Source organism: Nelusetta ayraudi, unplaced genomic scaffold (genome assembly GCF_046127955.1).
Source record: "Nelusetta ayraudi isolate G7.1 ecotype Tasmania unplaced genomic scaffold, CSIRO-AGI_Nayr_v1 ptg000020l, whole genome shotgun sequence".
Taxonomy (NCBI): Eukaryota; Metazoa; Chordata; class Actinopteri; order Tetraodontiformes; family Monacanthidae; genus Nelusetta; species Nelusetta ayraudi.
In genome coordinates, this window is record NW_027466070.1 from 1,332,408 (window position 1) to 1,355,387 (window position 22,980).

Here is a 22,980-nt window from a genome sequence, read left to right on the forward strand (position 1 = left end):
CAACAGTCGCCCATTCATACCTGCTGACAACAGCAAGCAGTTGGTGAAACATTACCAATCTGCCAGCACGTAGTTATATCAAATTACTCTGGAACATTCTGTCAGTAGAATAGACACAATAAAAAAAATAATAAAAAAAAACAACTAGGTCAAATCGTAAAGAAAGTTCCACCCCCACACTCCAAAAAATAGGTATGAAGACTTTGAGTGGCTGATATTACTTGGAAAAAAAATACTAAAAACCATATCAGTATCTACAAAATGTTAACTTCGAAAGCATCTTGTTATAGTCACTGAAATTGTTGAGTTGCTGAAATAATTAATGGTCATCAACACTGATAACACTTTAACATTAAAGCACTATAAACAGAAACTGATCGATGCGGCGTAAGAAAAACAAAAAGCACGAACAATAAGAGTAAAATTCAAACTGACAAAAGAAAAACTGGAGTAAAGTGGCAGCTGGACTGAAACACCTTTTGAAAAACAGGCCGGTCAATATGCTGACGCATGCTTCACTTTGAACTCGTTGCACATCTGGAACATAATGTGACACGTTGATGACACAGTAATGTGAAGCTGCGATTTAGGGGGAGAGTGTGATCACCTGATGCGTCACCTTCAGCAATTATGTTCTAAATCTCAGCACGAACGCGTGTCTGACGACACCATGAGTGCGCACGACACGTTGAGTCTCGTTTGTCGACTCTCACTTTTACTCATGAGCGCTTGTTTGACAGTGGAGCCGCGCTCAAATATTGACATATTGAACTTTTTAATCTCTGTCGTTTATTACACCACACGTAGGAAGGAGGTCAGCGGTTCAATCCTCTTCTGACTTGAATTGTGGGTTTAAAAGTCGAGGGAAAAGACAAGAGTCAAAACAGAAGACTTGGATGAGGGTTAACAAACTCAGCGAGTTGCTGTTACTGAGCATCAGGGCTGAGGTGGTGCAGTGAGACTGTCACTCGCAGTAAGTTGTCAGTGACGCAGGTTCAAACCCTGTTTGTGATGGAGGTCTGCAATCTTTTACTGTGGTCTATGTCTGGCTAAAAGTTGAAAATCATCCAACCATCCATCCATCCATCCATCCATCCATCCATCTTTGATACCTGCTTCCTCCTGCACTCATGACTGTGGTGGACTGTTGGAGCCTATCCCAATTTACATAGGGCAAAGGCAGGACGACACCCTGGCTGGACAATTTGCAAAACCCATCACAGGGCCATGTTGAAAGACAAACAACCTTTGCACTCACACACACACACACGCCCACGGACAATTTAGAGTTCTCAATTCACCTCCCGTGCATGTTTTTGGACTGTGGGAGGAAGCCAGAGAACCCAGAGAGAACCGATGCAGACACAAGGGGAACAAAGTCCACGCAGAAAGGCCCCAGGCCCGGACTCGAACCCAAGGCTTCACACTTCTGGCTGTGAGGTGACAGCGCTAACCCTTGCACTACCAAGTCGCTGGAAATCATTGAATAAGTCATGAAATGTTTAACATAATATAATATGATTTAATATAATATAATAACATATAAGATAAGATAAGATAAGATAAGATAACCCTTTATTAGTCCCACAGTGGGAAAATTTCTAGCATTACAGCAGCAAAGGATAGCAACACACATTATAAACACTGCAAACAAGTAATATAGAAATTATATGTGAACCTTTAAATAAAAAATGAAAATGTAAGCAATTTAGAATTTAGATGTAAAATCAATCAATTTCAATTTGTATTTAAACATTTCAATTGTTTTTATTATTATTATTGTTATTATTATTATTGTTATTATTATTATTATTATTATTATTATTATTATTATTATTATTATTATTACTACATGGTTCTCTAAACATGATATACTGATGAGATGCACTTCACTTTAATCCCACCAACCAAAATGACAAAACTACTATACGCATAGTACTTCATAATTGATACTTAACTCGTGTGTTCGTCTATTTTATTATTATTATTGGCCTTCGACCTTAGTTGCTTCCTTGATATGACCACTACTACTCCTCGACGTTCGTTTGTTTGTTTGTTTGTCTTTCGGCACGTGGCTCCAGGCGGGATTCGAACCTGCGTCAGACCACAGATGTCAGAGGTTCCCCACCGAGGCCTTCACACTTGGGTCGAACACCGGTGTCTTGTTTTTACGCATTGCTCCTGTACACTGCCGGGAATCGAAGCACCAACCTGCTGATTCACTGCCCCACCCGGCAGCTTCCTGATCCTCACGGCTTGTGAATCTCAGTTGAATCGCAGATCTCTCAGAACTGCGCCAAATCAGATCGGTCTGACTGGGCGGCATTCTGTCGTCTGGTCTGTGTGAAGCAGCCAGTCAAACCGTCAGCCCGCCAGCCCGCAGCGGGGAGAGACAGACGACACAAGTCTCACCTGGTGGTGGCTCAGGTGTTGCACTTTGTAGCTCCCGGAAGCTCCTCCTCCCCTGAAGTCTCCGTGCGCCACAGCCCCGCCGCACACTTTGAGCTGCGAGAGCGTCGGTCACCGCCCGCCTGGCAGCTCCGCGCTGTTTTATTCAACTTTACAAAGACGAGGAGGGGGAGAAAAAAAGCGGAAAAACTCGCCAGCATGAGTACAGACGGCCTCTTTTTCTCCGCTCTGCAGCCCAAGAGCACGGTCACCACCTACGGACTACCGTCGGACGTCCGGCTCGGGAACGGCGGCAGCTCCATGTCGGACGAGGTCTCCAAAGCGCGCCGCGTCCAGGAGCAGGTCCAGATGCGGCTGGCGCAGAAGTCCACACTTCCGCGTCAGAACGGCGCGACCACGCAATACGCCATGTCAGGTAAACGAGGGCTCGCGCGGTTTGTTTGTTTGTTTTGTCGGTTGGTTTGTTGGTTGGTTGGTTGGAGCAGCCGGGCTCGGGTTCCCAGCTGGCCCCGTTCTTCCTTCCCCTGGGGTGGGGACGTGCAGAGGGGCGGAGGGCTTGAGGGAGGTTCAGGGAGGAAGGAGCTGCTGCTGCTGCTGCTGCTGCTGCAGGTTCAGGTGATCTCAGGTGTTGGTGAGGCTCCTCATGACCTGACTGGCCTCAGTCTCTATTATTAAAAGAAAGGAAAAAAAAATGCTTTGGGTATAACTGCAAATTGTTTTTTCTTTTTCTTTCTTCTTTTTTTTTTTTAAAATAAACTACCTACTAGTTTCCTCCATTCACACGCCCATTCATGTTGCGCTATAGATCCCTGTTTGAAAAAAAAAAAAAAAAAAGTTATTTAAGTTCAAATTATTTTTGTTAAAGAAACAACATGAACTGAGCTAGTGTGTCGAAAGAGCCGGCTGTGTGTCACATCAGCAAATAAAAAAAATAAAAAAAAAAGGGATCGCCGGACTCGCGGCTTCCAGCTCCAAAGGTTACTTTAGCATTTCCTGGGACCAGTTTGCAGTTCCCCACCGACCGGACGCGTCACTCGTGTGCATCTACGACTCATTTTTCGTGTGTGTTTCTCTGCCTTTTGCCCAGCGAGGCGTCTTCTCTTAGGTCGGGGGCAGAGGGTGGGGGGGGGAGAGTTATTTTGCGCGTTCAGCAGCTTGGTTTTGCATCTGACCTGACCTTGTTTGGCGGAGGCCGCCCGGTGCACCTGCGCTCACGGAGAGCCAGGGGTTAATGTGTGACAGGCCCGCACAAGTGGCGCTTTCATTGCGACGGCGGAGCCGAGTCGAGTTGAGAGGCGGCGTCGGTGGAGTTGGGTTTCAGCTCCGGGAGGTGTGGGAGGGGGAGGGGGGGGGATACCTGCCCGCAGACATAGCTGTGGGAACCAGCTGTTTGTGTGTGTGTGTGTGTGTGTGTAACAGAGACGTCGCACAACTTATGTTTTGTGTGTCTCAATCGCAATCAAGGTGGTGGCGGTGGCTGCAGCCTTACATAACCCACCGAGAGACTCACTCCCGGGGTTCTTTGCACTGAGCCACTTTGATAAGAGCATTACATCACATTTTTATTGTGTTTATGGGGTTAATCATTGACAGCAGGGAACCAGGACACCACCAGGACTGCGCTGGCTGGCAAACTCACAGCGCCGGCGAAGAGTTTGTCTTATATAACGTCTACAACCACGGTGAACTTTGAACAATGTTTGCGAGGGAAAGAAAGGTGCAGGTGTAGGAGTGTAGAGGTGTGGCCGTGTTCCGGTCTCTGTGTTCCCCATTCCGGTCTGGCGCCGTCTTCCCCTTGCTTTCTTGTTCTTCTTCCTTCTCATGTCTTGACATTTGAAAAGTGCTTCCATCCGCCAGTTGGAAAAGATCTCTTCCGCCTCGCCATGTCTCTCCCTCTTCCGCCTCGATCTTCCTTGGTAACACACAGCACAAAGGATGATGGGTGGGCCGCTGATAACTGCGCTTCCTGGTTCCATCGGTTCTGCATTTTACCGAAAATAAAAATGAATGATTTTCGCCAGGCAAACCTTTGAAAGAAACCCTCAAACTGGACAATTCTCAGGGCCCAGCAGTCATGGGGGCCCTGAAAACTAACCCTAAACCATTGGCCCCGCCCCGGATGACGTGAGACATTTTGAAAGACTCGGAGTCGAGCGCTCGTTCTGAGGTCCTGTTAAAGAAAAAAGACTCAAGGCCTAGATGTCTGGAATGACTTTGTCTGCTAAAATGGGTCAGTTTTTTTCATTCCTTGCATCTTTTGAAAACAAGTCGTGGCCCCTGTAAAAGTAGGTGGGGGCGGGAGGCTCTGTGCTCTTATCACCGCCTGTCCTTTGGCACCCTGGGCCTCGCCTGGAGGGAATACACAACTCACTCAACTCACACAACTCATATCCAGCCTCATCTCCAAACCCGTTTTCTTCTTCTTCTTCTTCTTCGTCTTCGTCTTTTTTTTTTTTTTTACAACACAGCAGATCATATTAGCGCCTCAGGGGTTTGTGGATTACCGGCAAGCTTCATTACGGACATTCAAGGGACCCAAAGAAAACTTTTGGGTACACACCTGCATGCAGATTGACGCATGAGCAAAAAAAAAAAAAAGAAATTCCACCCGATAACGTGGAGAGGATGGTGACTCATGTGCGTTTTCTCAGAATGAATCGGCGGACAAGTCTCGGCAGAAAGTGAGGGTGAAGCGGAGCCTCTGGAGTGGAAGTGTGTGTGTGTGTGTGTGTGTGTGCGCGCGCGCACGCACGGTTAGTGGAAGCTGGAGGCCATCAGATGTAATTTGTGACTCGCTTCTGCACCGACTGGTTTGGTGTGTGTGTGTGTGTGTGCTGGAGCACAGCTTACTCCTCCCTGCTGCTCACATGCAGAGTGTGAAACACACCCCTCGGCCACCTCAACGCACACACACACACACACACGCACACACACACACACACACATAGACCTTGCACATAGACACACACCTGTGCTGTAATAGTGTTTACTCAATGACATGTTTCTCGTATTCGCCCTGCTCTCCGCTCCCTGGCTGCTGAGTGACGGCAGCTCCTAATGATCCGTCTGCTCAGACTCAGTCAGACCAACACGTTTGACTGTGGAATGTTCGGAACAGGTGGTTTTTTTTTTTACGTTTGTTTTTTTTTTTTTCGTTAGTTCTTGTTTTGTTTAGTTTTTTTGTCTTGCAACCCTCCAACACTTTGAGAGTCTCTCAACGTCCAAACGCCTTTCGAAGCTTCACTTCCAGGTTTCGGTTAGTGAGTCACAAAGCAGACTGTAAATGCTAAAGCCGCTTTGTTTTACGCAAGTCTTTTCAATTGCAATGCTAATGGTTGTAAATGAAAAACAAAAAATACACGGCTTGGTTTGTCATACAAAAGGGCTTAAACATATTTTCATTTCAATGGTGCTGGGTTGATGTAATGCTGTAATTATTATCTCTGTGTGCTCGGCGCCTAATAATCTGTTGACACAACAAGAGACCTGAGTCCCAAGAGACCAAAGATAAGCAGAGCAGGCAACACTTTTCTGCCTATGAATAGGAAAAAATAGTCAAATGCACACACTCTCACACACACACACACACACACACACACACACACACACACACACGCACAATTAGCATGTTTATCCCTCTGTTTGCAGTTTCCTGTTAAGACTGCCGCTTTCTGTATCTTTCACAAAATTTTAAACAGTTATTTGTTGAGTAGCCACATGCTTTGGAGAGGTCTCTGTGCCCTTTGTGACGTCACAAAAGGCTGATTTCAGTTGTTTTTTTTTTGGAGTGCACACCAAAAGAAGAAAAGAAAAAGACGGACATTTTCAGTTTACTGACAAGAGAGACGCATTTTATTGGTATATATATATATAAAAAAAAAACCTCGGTGAAGTGATATTTTTTTTTTACCTTTATGATCCAAACAACTTGAAGCTAATTGGAGACCAGTCACAGACTGCTTCAGTGACAGCACAATGCATGTCAAACAATCCAGCAGGGGTGCTTGTGTTACTTCTCAGGTGAACTGCATACCAGGAGGGCGCAGCAGCAGCCCCGGAGGTTTGAGAGGGCTGAGATGTTTCGCAAGATTTTAAACCGGATGAAAAATATTTTTGGGGTGATGAAATTCCAAACAGCCTCAGTTAATCACGTGTTAACAAAAAGCGGCAAGTAGAGCTTCATGCTGCTGCCACTCAGCCAAGCCATCGCACCCGCTGCCTCTTATTGCCTCCAATATGTTTTGTGGCTCTGGAGCGGCGCTGTTTATTTTTCGCTCCATTGGCTAATGTTGAAATGTCACTTTGAAGTCGCCTTGAGTGAGAGCCACAAGCATAATTAGGACAAGCAAACACAGTTTCTGTTTGCACACGATCATGTGATGGTTTTATGACGCCCAAAAGTCTATTTTCTTTTCCCATACAATGTAACAGTAACACGTGTTTACATTTCTCTCTGTTTCTCTGTTTGTTTTCCAGACTACGGGGGTTCTTCCACTATGAAATATCAGACCTACAATCCAAGTTACAGCTCCACTTCGTCCCACATGTACTCCGGCTCCAGGACACTGGTGAGCGCAGCCCTGCTGTAAATACTCAACACTGTCGCGTGGCCCTTTATTTTAGCCGGACGAACCCAGATTTTGCGCCGGTGCCACCCTGGATACAGCAGGTGTGGAATTTCACATCCCGCTGCCACCAGCTCGACTCAAGTCCCTCCTCTAGATTGCGCTGTTCCTGGAGGCTCCCGGCCGAAGTGCCATGAACATTTGAGCGTTCGGTGCGAATCAAATGGGAGTCAGCGGGAAGTGTTTCAGGAGAAAATGAAAAATTTATGAAAAAATATCCATCAAATGGTCATGGAAAAGCTGGAAAAGCCATGGAATCTGCACATGCCATTTTCCAGGCCTGAAATAAGCAATGGAATTTTGAAAAATCACTGAAAATTTTGGAAAAGTCAAGAAATTTGACCGTGCCCCCACCATTACGTAGGCTATGCACCCCCACACCTCCTCGTCATGCGTCTCCAATAATGCTACGGCTTCGTGAGCCTGCTTTTTTATTAAACTGAAGATCAACACAAATACTGTGTCTGTATTTTGAATGTTTATTTTGCCAAAAGGTAATTGGCAGAGGTGAACACGTCTTCTAAGGATGGAAATTCTGCAAGCTCATGGAAAAGATGGAAAAGTTTTGAAATTCCGCCCGTGAAAATGAGTGGGAACTCAACTTTTCTTCTCTCCCTGGTCTTCAGGGTCCACGTATGACCCAGAGGTCGGCCTTCAGCGCCCAATCTGCCGGCCCGGCCGGGGCCCAGTACCAGCGTATCAGCGTTGGCGGCGGCGGCGGCGGCGGCGGCGGCGGCGTGATGGTCTGCGGAGGGGCGCAAGTGGGCGGCTTCCAAAGGAGCATGAGGCCCCGCAGCACCATAGAGCACGAATCCTTGTCCATGCACGCCATGGGGCAGCACCCGGGCCAGGTTAACGCCTGGATGATGGACGGCAGCGACGCCGGCAGCATGATGTCCGAGCGGGAGGCGACCTACGGCCGCCAGTACGCCCAGAGCGCCGTCAACGGCTACACCAGCCAGGTGAGGCAGGGCGGCACCATGACCTTCCAGTCGCCCATGCGCCGCTCCCTCAGCGGCACCCTGGCATGCGGCGGCGGGATGGGCATGAGCCGCGGCGACGTGGAGCTGGTCCACCAGCAGTCCTTCAAGGGCCCCGCCCAGCGCACCATCAGCAGGATGGCCCAACGCAACAAGATGAGCATGGGCTCCATGCAGCGCCAGGTCTCCTCGGCCCCCAGCTTCAGCAGTGGCGGGGAGATGATGGTGGACGGGGGGTTCATCGGGCCCGGCCAAATGATGGGCGCGGGCGGAATGTCCCGGGCCATGTCCATCAAGAGCATGCACAGCGTCGGCAGGGGCATGGACATCTACAACGGCCAGATGGAGATGGGCGCCAGCATGGGCAACCTGAGCGGGTGAGAGGCTCGTCCACACGACAGGGGTGGGCGATACCGGGCCTGTCGGTATCAATACGATACCATGTAAATACAGAGCTGGTATTAATACCGATATCAATACCAATACTGACATGTTTTACTTGAAATATCACGATTATTGAATAATTTTGCGATTTTTCACAATTCTACACAATTTAACTGTGTAAAAGTGTTAAGGTAATATATATATGTATATATATATATATAGGCAAAATAACAAAAAAATACAACAATGTAACGAAATATGAACTTAGCAATGTCAACCAAGCAACAAAAACTACCGGTACCTTCCAATACAGTTGCAGGTATTTGCGAAAAATAAAGTCAGGCTGCAGATCACTTTACTTCACAACCTACAACAGATCGATCTCATCATGCGAGTATTAATCCGATACCAATACAAACCTTGGCATCGATAGTGTCGATATTTAGATCGATACACCCAGCCCTACCTTTACTCTTTGGCGATGTCTTTCGCTCGTCACACACATGTATAAAAAAAACAATAAAAAAAGAATCCGAGAGAATTTTCTTGGGTCCCACCAACTTTCGGCCGCTCCCGGAAAACTTTGCCCCATTTTCTTCCTGACTGACTGTAATCACTGACTATAGCCAGGTGTGTAATAAATATTGAACGCAATGCGGCCGCACCCTGTGATAATGTCTGCAGTGGCAGAGAGACACTCTGGTGATCACCAGCGGACTCTGTTCAGCAGACGCTAACGCAATAATCCAGTTCAGCTGTGCCTCAGACTTCAAGAGTCAGGATGTTTAAATGGGGAATGATTGTGCATGTCGCACAACCCCGCAACATGCAGTTGGCAACAAACAAATTAATAAATTATTTTTTTTTGCTGCTTTTGCACGCCAGCGCGCGTGTTCACTGCTAGCAAAGGGTGGAGTCAGTCACATCTGATCATTTTCTTCCCTTGCCAGGATCAACTCCCTGGACATGAACACCGCTGTGGAGCACCTCAGAGACAGCGACCCCAACCTGCAGGTCCTGGGAGCCGCCTACATCCAGCATGAGTGTTACAACGACAGCGATGCCAAAATTGAGGTACGGACTCAACTCCTGCTTTGAAGGAACTACCAGAACTACTGCTGGAGACTAGCAGAGTCTCACTTTTTAGCTTGTAGATTGATATATTTTGGTTGATGAGCCACTTTCAAATCAAACCAAACCAAGTTTGCAAGTTTTGACTCTGCGGTTAGCTTCACTTAGCCCTAACGACTGCTAGCATAGCACAGACGAAAGGTGTTCGCTCATCCGGGTCCTGTTGGTGCCAATCTGCAGGTGCGCCGCCTGAAGGGCATCAGCGAGCTGGTGAAGCTCTTCAACAGTGAGAACCAGGAGGTGCAGCGCTTCGCCACCGGCGCCACCCGCAACCTCATCTACGAGAACATGGACAACAAGGTGGCGCTGATCGAGGAGGGCGGCATCCCGCAGCTGGTGGAGGCGCTGAAGGAGAACGACGACGAGCTCCGCAAGAACATCACGGGTAGGAGGAGGTCGGGGGGCGTCGCAAGCCTGACGAGACACTACCCGTTTTTTTTATGTTGGTCTTCTTGGCTCAAGGGAGAAACAATGAGTGATGATGGGTTGGATGCAACCGGATCTTTTTCCACTTTCATATTTGAGGGTTTTGTTTTTTGGTCCTTTGATTGATTCTAATCCACAGCAACCAAACAGCGGTGCAGCGGCAAGTTGGGACTCTTTTGCATGAATCGACAGATTATGAGGATTTAAAGCAGCCAAACTGCACTCGGCCATTTTTCATTTATCACTCCTGCCTTGACAAACTGCTCCTTCTTTTGTTTCTCCTCCTTCTCTTTGGCTTTGACAGTTCACGGTATCCTGCTGACCTTCCCAAAGCCCCACCCTTCAGTCAGATGTTCCAGGGATTATTCTAATGATTACAAGAGAAAGAAACGAAGCAATAGATCATCTTTATGTTACTGTGTGTCTATACACTGGAGATTTGCAGGGCAGATATGGGATGTTGCCACATATTAAAAGATATCAATCAATGAATCAAAAAGCTGCGGGAGGAGCGAGAGAGGCGCCTTCATCGGTCTTTGTTTGTGTTAATGTTGTGTAATGTTCCCAAGAAGCAATTATATGATTATGGTAATGACACATGTATACGGTCGCCGGGTAACAAACGCACGCTAATTGGCGTCAGCGAGGAAGATCTTGATTTATTCATTTGTGGTATTTTATCAAAGTATTGGGTAACAGCCAGAAGATAGACATGTAAATTGAGCAAACCTGTTTTAATGCACAAGCGAGACACAAGCACGCACCCAGCTCATTGCTGAACCTGTTTGTGCCCGTGCGCAGGCATCTTGTGGAACCTCTCATCCAAAGACAACCTGAAGCAGAAGCTGGCCAGAGAGACGCTGCCCGAGCTGACGGAGAAGATCCTGATCCCCGTGTCCAGCTCGGAGAACATCTGCCTGTCCGCGTCGGAGGCCGAGATCTTCTACAACACCACGGGCTGCCTCAGGTGCTCCACACTCTACTTACTTCAAGGAGTGCCAATGCATATTTTCCCCCAGCCCAGCCCAGCCCAGCCCAGCCCAGCCCGGCCCCCACTCCCCCCATCCCTCCCACCGCCACCGTTTACAACCGCGCTTTGCGAAACCTGTTCGCGCCTGCCAGAGGTCCGACCACACCCATCGCTGGGCTTTGTTGTTGCAGCTCCAAAAATGCTTCCCTCCTGCATGCGCTCTCAGTAGCCACCGCTAACATTCGCAACACCTTCACCTGCAGGTGTTAACTGTGTCACTGGAGGATTTGTGTTTTATATAACTTTACAGGCTCCTCTAGGCTCTTCTGCCTGGCCTGACTACCCCCAACGAGTCCTCTGACCCGTTGTCTGTGTTATCTTGTTTGTTCAGGAACCTGAGCTCGGTCAACGACAAGACCCGGCAGCAGATGAGAGACACCCCGGGGCTGGTGGACTCCCTGGTCAGCTACATAAAGACCTGCCTGGAAGACGGCAAGACGGAGGACAAGGTGAAGACGATGCAGCCCGAGCGAGAGCTGAAGCTCTTACAGCCAGAGTTTTGTTGTGGGTTCTAATCTTGCTTTTTTTGTGTGCGCAGGGTGTGGAAAACGCTGTGTGCATCATGAGGAACCTCTCGTACCAGCTGTACAGCGAGATCCCTCCGACAATGGCGCAGCGCCTGGAAGGACCAACCAGAGACCAGGACTCAGGAAAAGGCAGCGCCATTGGCTGCTTCACTCAGAACAGCAAGAAGGCCAAATCTGTACGAACTCGGACAGACTAATCAATGATTTGCCTCTTTTTCTCACTGCCGTGAGTCTCAATGAGTCACTGTAACTGTGCCTGGCCGACAGGTCAAGTGCCAGGACCTCTCCACCTTCAGCGAGGTGGCCCGGGTGCCCAGGGGGATGGAGTGGCTGTGGCACCCCCAGGTGGTCAGTCTGTACAACCGCGTGCTGCACCAGTGCGACATCAACGCCACGTCCCGCGAGGCGGCGGCCGGAGCTCTGCAGAACATCACGGCCGGAGACAAGAGGGTGAGCCGCCGCTCCGGCCTGTCGTTTGGGCCTCCGGCACACAGAGGGCGCACTTTTTGAATCCCCCGTCTCTCGCTCGTCCCTGCAGTGGGCGTCGGTGCTGAGCCAGGTGGCCATGGAGCAGGAGCGCATGCTGCCGGTGCTGCAGGATCTCCTGCGCACCAACAACGACCTGGAGTTGCGCTCGCTCACCGGCTTCCTCCGGAACCTGTCCCGACACGCCAGGGACAAGAACGACTTCTGTAAATACCCCAGCCACTCTCTCCCCCTCCTTTATTCCATGATCTGTTTCAAACCACAAGTAGCTATTATCTCGCTCGTCCCAAATTGCACACTTTGGTGTCGTAATTTGGAAGCGCGTTATCAAAACATTGACAGAAAAAGTGAGCGTGGAGTGACGGACGCCAAACACCGTGCTGACATTGGCTTGTCACTGACATTGAGCCACAGGGAGCCCGTTTTTAACTGAACTTTCACAATATAACATGTCGAAACATCACCTGGGCCTTCTCAACTGTTTGTTTGCCTTCCACTAAAGCAGTAGAAGACAAGAAAGGCTAACCGTCAGTGCAAAAAGCTGCTCTGCATGATGCTGCTGTTCCGCTGCTGTCTCGCAAACTTTCCATGCACGGAATGGAAAGTTTGCTATATAAGGGACGTAGCTACTAATTAGCACTGCGACTTCTGTGTATTAAGCGACCGCAGTCGCAGCTGCAGTGTGTGGAGGAGCTAAATTAAACAAATGTGCGGCTTCTTCATGAGGTTTGGGTCTGAACACCGCAGCACCGAACACCCCCTGCCGGCATAAACTGCATTTGACCTGCAGGGGACGCCACAGATGGTTACAAACATGTTTGCCATGCCTTTAAAAAACGGTTTAAATGTTTTTGTTGTTTCTAAATTACTTGGGAAAACATCATTAAATAGGCCGTTGTATCCATTTTGTCTGATTTGGTCCAGTTTTGAGTAAAAATGGTCATAAAATTGTGGGCGTGACTAAAGTTTACTAGCCAAGCGTAGTCAGGTGGGCGGGCCTTGGGGACACTCCAATCACTGCACACTTCCAAATATGGAATCATCTCTCGCATTTCAACACTGAACCGCAAAACCAATGTCTGGGCAAACCAGTGCATGACGTCCCGATGACTCCGCCCACCATTACACGCCGCCAATGGCCTCGTATCGATGACGCTCAACAGCAATATCTGTGTGTGTGTGTGTGTGTGTCTCTGTGTGTGTGTGTGTGTGTGTGCGCGTGCGCAGCCACCAAGGTGGTGAACAACCTGGTGACCAAGCTGCCCTGCGACGGCCACCAGAAGACGCCGTCCAGCGAGGTGGTGGTCAACATCTGCGGCATCCTCAACAACCTGGTGACCAGCAGCTCCGTGGCGGCCAGGGACATCAGCTTCTTCGACGGCCTGCCCAAGCTGGTCGGCATCAAGACCTCGCACGACAACAGGTGAGCGAGCCTCCTGGTTTGTCAGCTGCATGAGTTAGATTTCCCTAAAGCTCTAGCGCGCCTTGATTGTGTGTTGATCTTTTTTTTCTTTCTTTTTTTATCTCAGCGCTGGGAAGACAAAAGCAGGCAAGGCAGCGGCCACAGTTCTCAGCAACATGTTCCAGTACAAGAAACTGCACAGCTCATACAAAGAGGTAAGAAAACTCAAAACACGTTCTTTATTTTTTTTTTATTGTGGACAGCTCAGCATTGTTTTATACATGTATATGCATATATACATATATGTGTGTATGTGTATATATATATATGTGTATATATGTGTATATATATATATATGTGTATATATGTGTATATATATATATATATAAATATATATATATATATATATATACACACACTGTGGTCTCAGAGGGGTTCTGCCCTCTGATTCCTGATTTGTTCATGTTTTGGAAAAAGACAGAATAGAGACACATAACATTGTGAGAAAACACTGTTGACACACGGGGCCTTTAAACCACAACGTGAAAAGAGACACCGGTAGCGAACTTGTGAACTACAAAGGCTCTTCACCTTTCCCTGATCCCATTCTGATACGGGAGTTGCTCGTCCTTCACACATTGTTGTGCTGTGCGTTTAAAAACGTTGCTTTGATCTTTAACGCAGATGAGTGTAAATTGATGAACACACCTGATAAAAAAAAAAAAAAAAAATTCAAACATGTCAAGTGGCTCGTCCCCTGGTACAGGCAACGACAAGTCGGTGGCTACCATAAAACTTTATCGCTCAGCCACACCTTCAATTCGAAATATGTGTTTGCGCGAGTGTATGTCTGTGTGTGTGTTCTGGTGAGCGGCTGCCAAGTGTGCAAAAAAGTGTGCGAGAGAGAAGCAGAGGACATTCCTTAGCACGCAGCTCCTGTCATTTGGGTGGCACATGTTCGACACTCGTATATCCCTGACCTGACTGCTCACACTCCGTCAACACACACACACACACACACCTAAGCCAGGGCAGGGCCAGGTACCACTCCCAAGGGCGCGGCTGGCGCTCGGCTGGTTTCCGAAGGAACAAGTCTCAGCAGAGCAGAAAAATGGAATTGTTTCACACTGCAGTGAGTCCTGGGAAAAAAAAAAAAAAAGAAGAGCAGCGCAAACACGACAAATTCCACGACGGCTCCGTCTGCTGTTGCTCGTGCACGTCTATCACTCTGCATTTTAAGTCCCCTCACTTTGTTTTTTCTGTCTTGTGCGTCTTGCAGAAAGGATTCATGAGACGAGACTTTGTGGACACAATCTAAGAAAAAGGGATCGTCTTCAGTGAGCAGACCTGCACTCTGCTGACCCCTCGGTCCTCCTCCTGGAAGAACTCCTCTTATATATGTGGCTGTAAAAAGACAATCTATATTATTTCTTTTTTTTACAAGAATGTAAAATAGTATATAGGTATAAGGGTATAGGCTGTGGGTTGTGATGGCAGCACAAAGGTGACAGAGAACCTAAAGTGCATTTTTTTTTTTTAAATGAAAAAAACAAAAACAAACCCTGCTGGACAAAACGGCGGGAAGGTTTGAGGAGGGCAGAGCCGCTGCAGTGGACTACTGACGGACTGTGATGAGAATGTGTGCACCTTAATTACTTACCCCTGTGCTTATCTCAACAGTGTGTCTTAAAGTGGAATCAGGGATTTATTTCTGCAGCTGTTTGTCTTTAGTTGTTGTTTAGCCTTCCTATCTGGCCCACAGCAGAAAGAGAAGCAAACTAATGTGGTCATAAAGTGCCATTATTTTTGTATAAATATTTCTCTTTTGCAAGATTAATCAAATGTTTCTTTATATTGTAATGTTGCCACTAACTTTGTATTGATGTTTTTGTAATTGATGAATAACTGGGGTGACACAGTCCAAGAACATGCATGTGAGGTGAATTGGGAACTCTAAATCGTCTGCAGGTGTGTGTGTGTGTGTGTGTGTGTGTGTGTGTGTGTGTGTGTGTGTGTGTGTGTGTGTGTGTGTGTGTGTGTGTGTGTGTGTGTGTGTGTGTGCACGCACGCCCTGCTTCTTTTTGCCCAGCAGACCAGTGCAGGAATAAGCAAAAAATTAAATAGATGGATGTAAGTCGATGTTGTGAAAGAATATGAATCATGGAGAAAAAATATTTTAAAAGTTTACTCAACAAAAAAAAAAAGGTAATATATAATAACTTTGATTTAGCTGACAGGGAACGTTCACGTGCCTTGTGGGGATTGCAGTGTGTGACTGTGCTAATCTTTGTCAAACAGCCAGGCCAGTTTGCCGTGTTTGCCCTTTCTCTCTGTATTTATCTGCTCTGTAGCCGTGCCATCACCAGATGTTTAGTTTTATTTTATCTTTTTTTTTCTTTCTTCCAAACTTTCAACGAGCCAGTGTGGTTAAACAGGTACAGAATTTTGCCTGGGAGTGTTAAAAAAAAAAAAAAAAATGTTTTTCCCAATCAGTAGCCATATTTCAACCATTAATTGCTGTAAATGTGTGTTAAGCGTTTGATCCGAATGCCGATGGACTCTGCTCAGCTCAGTTCCAGGGGATGATTGTTTAGACCGACCACTGTGGTCGTCCTACTCATGTATGTATCGTGATGTTTGTTTTGTTGTTGTTGTGTTGTGTTGTTTTTTGTTTTGTTTTTTTAAATAAAGAGACAGATTTTCAAGGTGAGATTTCCCTTCCGCGTCTTTGCACCGCCAGCTGTGGCGGTAAACGGCTGACACCGGCGTGACGTATCCTCGGCCACGCCTTGTTTACATACTTTGATCTTGCTCAGACAGGAGCGATACCAGACCCTCCCTGCTGCGGCCGCACGAGCAGGTCCCTGGTCATAACGAACAATCAGGCGTTTGGTTGGACGGCTTTATTTGCGTGACCTGCACAGAAGGTTTTCGGAAACAGGAAGCTGACTGATGTGCGGGGCATGAAGATGTTCCGCGACGTCAGCTGTTTCTTTCTTTTTTTTTTTTTTTAACCTTTTTGCGCAACGATTTTAAACCGATATAAACTTTCATGGGAGGAACCGCAGCCTTCGCGTGTGCCAAAAATGACTTCTGCCCCCTAGTGGAGGACTTTGACATGTGCATGTGACAGAACGATCAAAAGGCAAAAACTTGGAACAGAAAAAAATTACATATATATGTATATGTATATTAATAACGAGCTGTCCATAGACCAAAACAGGTGTAACTGGTTTGTGGGTCACATGTCCTCCTTTGTAACCAGGCAGTAGAAGTCTGAGCGCGCTCCGTAGTTCCGCAGACCGAGGTCTGACACGTCGATGTCTGCAGGTCTGGCTTCAACAGCAGGAAGCACCGGAGCCCTGCTGGACATGGCTTTGTACACCGGGACACGAACACCTGCGACAGACAGGCAGAGAGAGAGAGAGAGGGAGAGAGAGAGAGAGCAAACTGAAGAATTAGTGTTTACTTCAGTGTTCAGTTTTTTTTTTTTTTTTTTAAAGAAACTCAATTGAAGAGGTAAAAATTAAGCTGGGAGGGTAAAACACTAATTTTAAGTTGAATATTTTTTAATATTGACAAGATTTTGCTGCTTGATGAAATATTAAACCAGATCCAGTGTTTTTTTTCTACTGCCATGCGGAAGTAGGTTATTTTTAATGAAGTCCTTAATTTCCTCTTCACCTTTGTTCTCTTCTTTGTTAATAAAGTTAGGCAAACAATTCAATATCATTTAAGTTTTTAATTACAAATCATAATAAAAAAAACAAAAACAATTATGACCTCTGGCAGAGGAGCTCTCCCGTGCTTACCCAGATCTCCGGCAGGGTCTGTGTCTGCGCGACAGTCCAGGTAGTCTGGGTCGAGGGTCAGCATGGGGTCCTTGTCATCCTGCAGAACCGTCTGAGGGTCTCCAGGCTCTCTGTGGAAGACGACTCGGCGGGGCATGGCCAAGGCCAACTCTCTCCAGAAGACTGAGGAGGGCCTCTGTGAAACCCGGGAGCACAAACGTTACTCGGGACAGACAACCTCAAGCCTCAGGGATTTGATCTTGCGCAACCTTTCATTCGTTCAAGCTGGATGTGTTTGGAACGCACTGGATGAGTACAGTGACCGGCTCAGGTGATAAACATATTGAAGACCAATTCTTTATAATATATAAAAGGCTCTACAACACAAGTTTGGTGTCAGTTATGTCATAGCTATTCATTTCCTCCACACCCAAAGACGAAAAATATTCAAACGCAATTAATACCAAGTCAATGCTTCTGCTGTGCATAATCCTACTATGATAACTAAGCCACCTTTTCACGTGGGATCAAACGTTTCTCTAGAAATCTGTCTTTAGATCACGTCACTGTTTGTCACTGGGTTGGGTTGACAGACACAATGGCATTTAAATGCCACATTATGGTTTCTCGCTAATATGGATTTCGCAACATTTGATTTAACATTCCAACACAGAGTCATACTTTGTATTGGAGCCATTAGCGATGTGAAAACACACCCTTGCTGCGAGGGGGTGGGGGGGGGGATGGGTGGACCCAGAAGTAAGCAAGAACCAGTTTCTTCATATTTGATCAGAAACACAAATTTGTAGAATTTTTAAACCCTGTCATTATTTTAACCATAATTATTTAAAAGGGATGTGGAAACCGCCAAAGTTTACTACCTTGTACTTTCTGATTTGCAGAATAATTTGAGGCGTCGCTCTAAAGAGCCTCCGGGAATCTAAGGATAACGCTTGAAGAGACTGAGGAGTGTTAACGCATTGACTCAGAGTGGATCTATTTGTTCTGGTTGTGTGTCGACGCCGCGGGGCCCACCACAGAGTTGTGCTTCCATGTGAGAACGGTCAGGCGGTGCTGGTGCTCGCTGAGCTGTTGCTTGACCTCAGGCCTCATGCGTTTGGACTGGCCCTCCAACGTGATGAAGATGATGGGATGCCGACACAACTCAATCAGGTGCAGGAGGCCCTGCCTGCGCAAGCACACCAACACATACGCTCTCAGCAGCACATGATGGCAACACTGACCTCGTGTGGCGGAGCACAATAGTTGCACTGCGTGCGTTCAACATGCTCCTCACCTGAAGTTGTTGGTGCACCAGTCCTGCTCGAGATACGCGTGAGAGAGCAGCACGATGAGGCGGCGGGAGCGGCTGATGTTCATGAGCAGCTCTGCGGCGGGTTCTGGGGACACATTGTGGTCAGTGTTCCACGTTCCACGTTCCACGTTCCAACCAACAGCCTCAAATTCACTGAAAAAGGCTCCGACTTTCTTCATTCTTACCGGCGCCAGGCAGGATGTCGTTCTCGTTGAGGTGCACTTTGTAGGCATGCTTGGTCTCCAGGTGAGGTTTGAGAATGAAGTTGACGAACTTCCTGTCGTACTCGTTGTTCACGTAGGAGACGTAGGCATCGTACAGCTTGCCGTCTGCGGCAACACACACACGCACACACACAAACACACACACACAGTCGACCGTCATCTCACTGACCGGTAGCGGCGAGCGGACGAGTCTGGTTATGACTGGTTAAGACGCCTCACCGTTGATCTCGTAGTCTCCATACGTGTTGTGGAACCACAGCTTGATGTTGAGGTGACACCTGGAGTAGACCAGCGCGGCAGTGGCCAGCAGGAGGATGAGGACGACGGCTGCGATGACGGCGGCTGTGTGGTTCGGCCCAGCTGGGCGGGGGAAAGAAATCTTTGGTCATTAAACTTCCTCAACAACGACAAACAAACTGCGAGCAGAATGTTCAAGAAATCAACTATTTCACCTTCCTAATGTTGGCAATTATTATCGTTATTAATATTAATGTCAGGAGGAGTTAAACATTAACGGCAGCAATTTGGAATAAATGTTTTGTTTTGTTTGTTTTGAACCACTGGTCGGCAACCTTCACTTTTGATAAAAAAGGCATCTTGGCCCATCTGCCATCAAATATCATTCACCTTCAGCCAGGGGGCATTATACTGCCTCTTTAAGAGGGTGACAGAGACCTGAGGCTGTGGGGATGACAGCAACAAAAAAAACAAACAAGTATTCCGTTGGAAATTAAACGCCGGTGATTAACGTTTGCACCAATGTTACGATATCTGACGCTCTAGGTTGCAAAATGTGACAGAGTTACCGGTGCTTGTGACTCATCGGGTGCCGCATTTCTGGTCGTTTTTTTGCGCCTGCATATCATTAGCGCAAAAACCTTTGTGGATACGACACAAAGATGGCGCAGATAGTAAGTAAGTAACTCGAAGCAGAAGTTCAACAACGCCTTTTTGCGTGCGTTCAATGCCGTCTTCGCCGGGAAGCAAAAAAAAAAAAAAAAAAAAAGGACTTTCCAGCGTTTCCGTGTACATGCGGATATTTTTGGAGACGGCTTCGTAAAATCAATATATTTTTTTTCCAAATGCTTTTCCTGTCAAAACGGGGCCATAAAAAACTGTATTTCCATTCCATTATTTCCCAACGCTAAAGGAGCCACTGCAGAGGTGCAGAAGAGCCGCAGGTTGCCTACCGCTGTATTGAACAGACAAGTTCAAATGGCTAAATTAACATACTAGGTGTATAAAGTATGTGTGTTTGGGACCCATAAATATCTAAATACATCAAGTGAATAAAAAATGAAGTACTCATACTATAACATTTGTAAAACTGTGAAAATATCTCAAATTCAAGTGTTAAGACTGAGAATCAAGAGACAAACCAACTCGACTTGACAGGTTCCACCGTTTGCTTTGTGGATTAAGTGGTAGAAACTGTGACGCCAACAGTTTCTTTATTTTGAGTGACAACACAGGACTGAGGGCGGGGTCAACTCTGGTCATCAGGACACATACCAGCGAAAAAAAAACAAAAAAACAAAACTGGGGTGACCCACCTGAAGTGTGTATGCAGAAGTCAGCCGAAGCGTTCCTGACTGTGCAGCTGTATATCCCAAAATCCTGCAGCTCCTTCAGGCTGATCACCAGGACGCTGCTCACCCACAGCTGATCGCCGGCTGGAGTCCTATCACCGACAGAAAAAACAAACAAATATATAAATCTCAACTTGCTCTCGTCGCTGCGGAGCCATCACAGACGTCACCTTGAGGAGCTGAGCGACAGGTGCGTGTGGTTGTCGAGCGGCTGGCCGTCTTTCATCCACCGCAGCGTGGTGTCGCACGGCTTCTCCTTCTGATCCCAGGGGAGACGAGCGGTGCAGTTCAAGGTGACGTTGGAGCCCACGTCCCTCCACAGCCTCCGCACATCTCCGTCGGGCTCAAACAGCGGCGCTCCGGAGCACCGGGACTCTGTGTGTCAAAGACAGACTCCTGTCAATGCGTGCGAGCTGCGAACAAGTGATGCTTTGACGTGACGAGTTGGTTCGGTTCAGTTCAGGAGGCCGCGCTGAAACCAGAGGCCGTCCAGCAGGTGTCCCCTTGGCCTCCATCACCTGGTTTCTCTGAGGCAATCATAACCTGCCCTTAACCCTTCAGCAGCTACTGAGGACGTCAGTGGGGAAGCTGAAGTAGCAGCAGTATTTATCAAAAATGGAATTCTAATGATAGAAATAAGTAGCAACAACACCTGTACTAGTAGTACTGCAACTGAAATTCATTTTATGTCTTCTTCTTCTTCTTCTTCTTATTATTATTATTATTATTATTATTATTATTATTATTATTATTATTATTATTATGTGACCATTTTGGCCAATCTATCAACACAACCAAGAGCTCTCTCCCTGTCTCCACATTATCATCTGAAAGGTTTTCAGTCCTTCTCAGCACAGCATCAGCACTCTTCATCAGCCGCCTTTCACTCGCAACAAAAGCAGGACTTAATTGCCGCAAGCCGCCCTTCAAGGCCACAGCAGAAGGGTAGGAAAGGAAAACAGGAAGTGCACTACAGTCGTGGCAGTTTCATCTCAATTTGATGATGTTTTTGCATTCAAAACAAAAAACAAATGCAAAATCAACACAGGGATATTTTTTTTTTTTTAGTTTTTAGTGTTGCTTTGCCCCAGTGTGTACTGTATGCTATGCTAACAGCTAGGCTCACACTCACTTCCTCTGTCTCCTCTTTGCATTCTCACTGTTATATTTGAGGTCCGTCATACTAAAGACAAACTGAAAACACTTTTTATGCTGGATACTGACTGTGGATGATAATACATACAATAACATACAAGAATCTGTGTGTGTGTGTGTGTGTGTGTGTGTGTGTGTGTGTGTGTGTGTGTGTGTGTGTGTGTGTGTGTGTGTCCGCGTGAAGGTGAACTTGTTGACTTGACTCTGGAAACCAGGCTGTTGTGTGTCAGTGGAGTCTTGTGTACCGCCGCGGCTCCTCCGTGTTGAAGAAACAGATCCGAGATCAGTCAATCACAGCCAAGCCAAACACTGACATCTGGCCTCATGAAAGTAAAACCGCCGTACGGGGAAGTTCAGTCATGCGCATAAATGCAAACACAACCAAAACTAATAATTAAGCACGAAAACAGTAAAACTTCCTTCGCCGTTTCTCTCGTACTCCCCCCCCCCCCCCCCTTTTTTTTATTTTTTATTTTTTTATTTTTTCCTCTACAAAGCTTTACAGATGACATGACATATCGGGTGCAAAGTCCTTCCTGGGTGTTCGCATTGCCTGGCAACAGCATGTGACACAGTGATCGCTGCACCGCCGCCACATGTGTGTTGACCCGCCCGCACAGCAGCAGCATCAACGCGTCTGACCGGAACACAGAGGACAACACAAAACTTCCGGGATTTCCCGCGAAGAATTTAATCGTCGCTACGCTTAAAACTTGTGAATTCTAATAGAAAACGACAACAACGACAACAACAACAACAACAACAACAACAGTGGAATAAATCATTAACATGGCACAGACTCCTACCTGCCCAGGCGAGTGTCCTCCACTGAAGAGTGCAGACCAGCAAGGCGATCACAGCCGCAGCCATGCCGAGCCAAGTGCGCGCTCCTCCTCCTTCCTGGTTGGCTGGGAATGACTCTGGTCTATTTCTTTCAAGAGTTTGCGGTGAACTCACATAACTCTCCCCGGCGTCCCGCTCCGGCCCGGCTTGGTCCGGCTGGGTGAGGGTAGCGTGACGTCCGCACGACTCACGGCGCAGACGCGACTTCCGAGGTTTGTTGAACTGCTGCACCTGGAGGGACCTAAAACTCTGTCGGCCATTGGCTCCCGCAGGTCACATGACACGCCGGCCGGGATCCACCTGCCGAAACTGGGGAACTGTAGAAGGCAGGGCAATGGCGTGCATTTTTGGCGTGTTTCAGTGATACGCCAGAATCCTGGATCAATAAGGGTGTGAATTAATGCATTAATTCTGCAGTTTCCTTTCATGCATTCACACGTATTTGTCTTTTTTATCTTTAGTACCTCATGTTCCCATACCCCCCCCCCCCCCCTTTCACGTCTGGAATAACAATACAAGCACACTTGTACCTTCCACACTGTGTAGTTTTAGCATATATATCATACAAAATGCTTTTCTTACAGTTACAAAAGTCCATTAAGAAAATAAACAAAGACTTTATTACAGTTAAATCGCTAAATTATTGATCTGAATATGTTTTGC

At 47.1% G+C, this 22,980-nt stretch overlaps 2 protein-coding genes across 2 annotated transcripts; one reads left to right on the forward strand and one right to left on the reverse strand.

Moving 5' to 3' along the window:
* Window positions 1-2,484: 2,484 nt before the first annotated feature.
* pkp3a (plakophilin 3a) lies at window positions 2,485-16,556 on the forward strand. The gene is made up of 13 exons (XM_076027267.1): window positions 2,485-2,824; window positions 6,886-6,977; window positions 7,661-8,391; window positions 9,349-9,472; window positions 9,710-9,914; window positions 10,757-10,922; window positions 11,317-11,434; window positions 11,524-11,688; window positions 11,780-11,962; window positions 12,051-12,204; window positions 13,226-13,421; window positions 13,528-13,615; window positions 14,680-16,556. Exons 1-13 carry the CDS (start codon window positions 2,608-2,610, stop codon window positions 14,716-14,718), a joined length of 2,478 nt encoding a protein of 825 aa, XP_075883382.1. The 5' UTR covers window positions 2,485-2,607; the 3' UTR covers window positions 14,719-16,556.
* On the reverse strand, window positions 16,289-22,724 carry sigirr (single immunoglobulin and toll-interleukin 1 receptor (TIR) domain). Its single transcript, XM_076027268.1, has 9 exons — window positions 22,281-22,724; window positions 20,490-20,694; window positions 20,284-20,411; window positions 18,950-19,090; window positions 18,692-18,835; window positions 18,489-18,591; window positions 18,227-18,380; window positions 17,213-17,387; window positions 16,289-16,799 (listed from the first exon to the last, which is right to left on the reverse strand). The coding sequence occupies exons 1-9, from the start codon at window positions 22,342-22,344 to the stop codon at window positions 16,642-16,644; spliced, it is 1,272 nt and encodes a 423-aa protein (XP_075883383.1). The 5' UTR covers window positions 22,345-22,724; the 3' UTR covers window positions 16,289-16,641.
* Window positions 22,725-22,980: the final 256 nt, after the last annotated feature.